General features: G+C 44.9%; 1 protein-coding gene across 1 annotated transcript; it reads right to left on the bottom strand.

The window, feature by feature from the left end:
• Nucleotides 1-3,882: 3,882 nt before the first annotated feature.
• On the bottom strand, nt 3,883-4,812 carry LOC142760600 (olfactory receptor 2D3-like). The gene has a single exon (XM_075863789.1). It carries the CDS (start codon nt 4,810-4,812, stop codon nt 3,883-3,885), a length of 930 nt encoding a protein of 309 aa, XP_075719904.1.
• Between the last annotated feature and the right edge of the window lie 1,651 nt (nt 4,813-6,463).

Genomic DNA, 6,463 nt, shown 5'->3' with positions numbered 1-6,463 from the left:
CAGGGATCATTACCATGTATATTGTCTGAAAAATATTATCCTCACACATATGTATATACATTTCAGTTCTTTGTGTAATATACTGATATATATAACAAGTTCTTTGTTCATGTCGGACACACCTATGGAAGACACCGCCCCCTGGAATGCAAAGAGGAGTGTGCAGAAGAATGTATAGGAAAACTTATAGGGAGGGGCATGTGTCTTCTCTGTGTGTGTTTCTTTGTTCTGAATAAAGTTCAGTTGCTCCTGGCTGACATTGAAGCTGTACCTCAGACATTTGTGTGGTGTACTTCTCTCCAGGCATGCCTTCAGCTTTCAATTTACAGAGGTGGTTATTCGGTGTGAAATACGGACCTGACAGAGGGATCACAGCTCCTGCGCTGCCTGGTGAGTCCTCTTCTTTTCCTTGTTCCATTCTTGCCATTTAGGGCCCCGGGTTTGGGGGGAGTTCCTGGGTGGGGTAGTAAGGGGATCTCGGGTCGATAGAGCTGGGTACAAGGATAGCCACAGTATTCGCAAATTATTGGGCAGTGTGCGGGAGTTGCTGTCGTGGTGCGAGCACGCTTGCTTAATAGGGGTGCCGTTGTCGGTCGCTGCATGGTCGGGATCTGCAGGGCCGTCGTTGCCATCCAGGGGGAGATAGGTCGTTGGCGAGTGAGTCGGTAGTTCGTGAGTCTGGGGTGGCTGTGTCCGTCTAGGCGGATAAAGACTCGGAGGTCGATCGGGTTCAGTTGTATAATAGCGCAAAGGGGAAGTATATGTATGTTTCAAATGCCCTGGGGGCTCATCTGAAGCCTTTTCTCTTCCCTTATAAAAATTTAAATGGGATAAGCCAAAACGGGTGGAGAGTGAAGAGGAGGCACAGATTGATTCCTCAAACTTTCCCTAACTGGTTGCAAGCATTTGTCATCTTGGAGCGTTATTGGAGAAAAAGCGCCAGACAATTATTCTGGTCTTTTTTGCTATATGGATGCCATAGGGGAGGCTTACAGGGTCTACGGGGGTATGACGTGGCTCAGTTACGATGAGCAATCAAGACAACGTAAGGCGGTCCGCCCAAGTATTCGGAGGGATCAAAAGACTTATGGCTAAGGGTGATAGCCCCGGTGCATTTTGGCAGGGAGTCCTTTACAGGGGGGCCGGGGGTACCGGCCAGTATGGACAACATGGGTTGGGAGGACAGCAGAAGAAATTGTGTATGGGAAATCAGGCTTGTGTTGGCAGTTCAATGAAGAGCATTGTAAGTTTGGGGCAGTGTGTAAGTTCCCAGCACTCCTGTTCTGTCTATAGAGGTGCATCACATGACTCGTCCCGATGTTTTAAAAAGTGTAAGGGAAACTTGGAGCTGGTCCATTACTATGGCATGTGTATAGGGCGTTTTTGTCTTGTTATCAATCAGCTCAGGTGGCCGTGGGGTTGACTCAGGTGAAGCTGGAAGAGAGTCTTCCCTATCTACATAGGTTCCCTGATAAGGTGAAGGTGCAGCTATTTGAGTCAGGTTTTTGTGACGGTTTATGTATTCTGGCCACTCCTCATGCTGTTCCTTTTTCGCTGCGTAATTTAAAGTCTGCTCGTTATTTCCCGTCGGTGGTGACTGATAAGCTGGGGAAGGAAGTGGGACATGGTAGAATGGTGGGCCCATTTGTTTCTCCCCCTTTCCGACTTGGTCCCATTGGGGTAGTTTTCAAAGAAGAGCTGAATAAATTTTGGCTCAACCATAACCTGCCGCATCCAAGGGGGGCATCAGTGAATGATGTAATTGATCCAACACGTTGTTCCGTGGTGTATACTTCTTTTGACACGGTGGTCGATTGGGTACTACGTTATGGGAAAAAGGGTGCGCTTATGGCGAAAACTGATGTTGAATCAGTGTTTCGTTTACTTCCAGTTCATAACGGGAATATTAGTCGTTGGCTCTTTATTGGAATGGGGCGGAATCCCCGAGTGGCCAGGGATTCCGCTCCTGGGCGGAGCGCTTGATGTCTCTGTCCTTACATGTACAGTGACATCGGGGGCAACTCTTGAAGCGGAATCCCCGTCCACTCTGTGACCGGGTATTCCACTCCAGGAGATGCCCTTGATGTCACTGTCCATAAATGGATACAAATGACAGGGGCTTCTCCTGGAGTTAAATTCCGCTTTAGGAGTTGCCCCTGATGTCACTGTCAATATATGGACAGAGATGTCACAAAAGGGATGTCACAAAAGATTTTCTGGTCGGCCAGGCTTTGAGGGGGTATAAGAGGGGGTGGGTGGTGCCTGATAGCCATCGCCCGTTTTCGTTTGCTTTGTTGGAGCGGTTGGATTTCGCCATCTATGTTGTTTGTACTTCAGGGTATGAGGCCATTTTGTTTCAACTGGCTTTTTCGTGGGGTTTTTTCGGTGCGCTTCAGGTATGGGAGTTAGTGCCCCCCCGGCAGATCATGGCCGGGTGGTCTGATGGTTGAGGATGTAGTGTTGCTGGATGAGAGGGTGGAGTTCTGGATCTGGCGCTCCAAGACAGATCAGAAGGGGAGGGGGAGACGGGTGGTGTTAGGGGCGGTTCATGGGTCACTGATGAGTCCCGTTCGCTCCCTCTGGGCTTACCGCAGGGATAACAAACTTGGAGCTGGTCCATTACTATGGCATGTGTATAGGACGTTTTTGTCTTGTTATCAATTTACAATGGTTTTTTGGAAATATTTGGATTATGTCGGTCTCGACTGTAAGACTTTTGCTCCGCTCCAGATAGGAGCCGCCAAAGAGGCTAGAGCCGGACACGGTGCACCGCATTGGGAATCACAGTGTTTCCATTCATATGTTCGCCCCATCTTCTAGTATAAATGATGGGTATCAGCGTTACTATGATTTTTTTGTGTTATTTTTAGTTTTTCACTAGGAAGTAATGTTTCTTGCTAATATTACAGTTTTTTCTTTCAGATCCTTCCCCGTGCCTGATTTGGATTTTTGGACACTCCTATGTCCATTTGGTGGTAGTGCGAGCGAATGTTCGCCCGGACGGATGGAAACTCGATTTTCCGAGATCAGCGACTATATTGTGCTGGCTCCCATTAAGGGGCATAGTGTGGGAAAGGGTTCTTCCAGACTTTCACTGCTACGTGGTGCTGGACAGGGTACCGGATGTCCTTGTGTTGCACATTAGGGGGAATGATCTTGGGGTCAGGCCTTTCCGCGAGTTAATCAAGGACATCCGATATGATTTGTTTCTCAGACGTCCACAATTCCGGAAACGCCCATAGACTTCTGTGGGGAGTCCGGGCCACAATTGCGGACAAGAATAGGACATGTTCTATATTTTGTGTATCATTTCTACGGAAAGGTGTCCGTGGCCTGTAGAAATTAATGGGTCCACAATTTCATGTGTAATTACCTATTTTGAAATGACGGATGAAAACTACGGTCCTGTACATTAGGCCTTAGAGGTCGGAGGGGAGGTACTTCATTCTTGCACCCTTACCTTATCAATAGTAGCAGTGTGCACCTTACAAAGGTCAAGTGACCACTTTTGACCGCTGCATGTCAATCTTTGAACCAAGTATTCAGATGTAGCCATCTTTATCCTGACTTTTAACGCATTAAGTACACAGTGTCAAGATCCTTTGTCTTGATTTTTTCAATGACTTTGCAATGGCTTTTGTTGTGTGATATCACGCTGCAGCAAGTTATCAGAGTCAAGATAAAGATGGCTACATCCGTATAAGGCAGAGTCCCGGTTTGAGGTTCTGATCATCTGTATTGAACCAGACAGGATCTGAACCCCTCATTTGAATTGGTGGTGCCATAAAATATTGAATTAACAGTAATCAAAGTGATCTCTACTTAAAATAAACCTTTAACGACCCAGTAACAATGAGTAGTAGGTAAACACCTATATTGTAATTACTGAACAGCCATCCATTTCTTCATCCGTCTCAGAGCTCTTCCTACGTCCTTATTTCTCAGACTGTAAATCACTGGGTTCAACATGGGGGTAACAACTGTGTAAAAAACAGACACCATTTTGTCGGTAACATTCGTAGCTGAATACCTTGGCCTCATATACATGGATGTAGCTGTCCCGTAGAAAATGATCACCACGATGAGGTGTGACACACACGTGGAGAAGGCCTTGAACCTTCGAGAACGGATTTTAACAAGAACCAAAAAAATGTGCATGTAAGAAAAAAGAATAAGACACACGGGAACTACAAGTAATATGGAGCTTCCGACCATCGTGACAATGTTATTAACTGAGATATCACTGCAAGACAATTGCAGCAAAGACGGAGCTTCACAGAAGAAGTGGTCAATGGTGGTGGGTCCACAGAACCTTAAATGGCTCATAAAGTATATATCAATGGAGGAGATGATACAACCCGTGACCCAGGAGACGCTGATCATCCTGAAACATAACACAGGGTTCATAATCATGTTATAATGTAAGGGTTTACAGATAGCAACATATCGATCATAAGCCATAAAAGCCAACAAGATACACTCAGTTTCCCCCATGAGCAGGTAGAAATAAACTTGAAGAAGGCAGCCGGCAAAGGAGATGTTTTTGGATGATACAGCAATGTTCACCAACATCTTGGGTACGATGATTGAAGTGTAGCAGATGTCCAGGAAGGAGAGATTCACCAGAAAGAAGTACATGGAGTGGTGCAGACGACTGTCCATTCTCACTGCCACCATGAGCAACAAATTCCCAAGAAGAGTCGACATGTAACATAACAAAAAAATTTGGAATAAAATAACCTGTATCTGTGGATTTTGTGATAGTCCAAGAAGGATGAATTTGTTGATCTTGGTCTTGTTGACGAATTCCATGTAAGTTCCGGCAGGGCTTCAATTTGTGGCACAATTCTGAATAAATATCTGAGGAATAAGAACAATTTAGAGCTCAAACTATTTGTTACATTTTTGAAGATTATTAATATCTATTCAAGAGACCGGAATCGATCAACCATAGACCAAATAAACCAACTACAATCCAAGTCTTGTTTTCAAATCAATACAAGCTAGTAATTTACCAGCAACCCTTAAAAAAAGTGCAGCAACCCAGGGGAGCGTGTGTTGAGAGGATGGGAGTCGTAGTACATGACTGGCTGTAGTCTACAGTGTAGCCGGTGGTTCTTCGGGACTCTACCTTCTCCTGCCCCACTCCTCTTGGGCTGGTACAGTGATATGGGGGCTGCACTGATGATGATGATGATGATGGTAGTGGTTTTTCTCCCGCTGCAACACCCGATGCTATATAGTGTCTCTGGCCGGTGCTGTGAGTGGGGTGCCCGTGATGGTATAGTGCAGGGACCAGAGGACACGGATGGATGGTAGAACTCACGTTTACTGAAGTATCCAAATATGTACAATATGTCCAAGATTGAGGCACAGTTCTTGCGGTCCACTGCAGCCAATAGGGAAATGACGGTGACTAGTTGGTTACGGTGTCTCTTATCCAGCAATACCTCGGCACAGATTCCACAATTTCCCGCAGCTGTCGTATAGTTACATGAATTCACTTTTACAGTGATTGTGGTAGGCTCAGCTAACAGGATGGAGTCCTAGCGCCTTCTGGAAGATATAACAGTGTAAAGACACCCTAAAAACTCGTCCTCTGCCTAGAGCGGGCGGGACTCAACTCACTAACTGTTTTCTGTGTGAGCTCTATGGTTAAAGGAGGCTCCACTTTCTTCCAACACAATGCTCCCTCTAGTGGCTCCCAACTAGAACTGTCACATCCTATTTGCATGGTGAACAGCACATAATGTGGAAAATAACAAAACATGTAGACAGGAACCAGAAGGGTATCTTCTGGGATGCTGCAAAACAAAAATATTTTCCAGTATCTCTGAACCACTTTATATTTTTAGTCGTCCATCCAAAGGCTATTTTGGACATCTGTATTCTGGATAAAGGAGACCCCCAAGATTTACTTGTGCAACAATATCTACCCTAGCAAGATTCATGGAACTTAGAATAAAATGCCCCCTAGGACTCAATATGTATCCTGTTAAATATGAAATGTAACCACCAGTACATTGCTATTTACATCCATTACATCTAATGATCCATCTCATGACTGCAAGACCTCAAACTCATAACACTGCTGCTTGATGACCATTAGGTCTCAGGTTACATATTTACATCCCAGCATCTCAATAATGATATAACCTCAATAATCAAATTTATTCTGTGCACTTACAAAAATTGGAGACATTTTCCCACTGAGAATCAAAGAATCCAAACAGACCCACAATAAAAAATAACAAAAAGTACAATAATTAATACAAATGTGACTTCAAAAGTGAATCTCCCACCCCCCTGTATCTTACAGGTAAATTAACCCTGGTCAGGTTTGGGACTTATCCCTAACCACTAACTTTTATGCATAGTCCAGTCCGGTCTAATGCAAGGATACTGTAATGGAGGGAACAAATTAACTCTTTCACCTCATTGGCCACTTTTTGGTGCTGCCAAA

This window comes from Rhinoderma darwinii, chromosome 4, assembly GCF_050947455.1.
Source record: "Rhinoderma darwinii isolate aRhiDar2 chromosome 4, aRhiDar2.hap1, whole genome shotgun sequence".
In the NCBI taxonomy this organism is placed as follows: domain Eukaryota; kingdom Metazoa; phylum Chordata; class Amphibia; order Anura; family Rhinodermatidae; genus Rhinoderma; species Rhinoderma darwinii.
The sequence above is the reverse complement of the archived record's forward strand: the minus strand, read 5'-3'. Positions and strand labels throughout refer to the sequence as shown.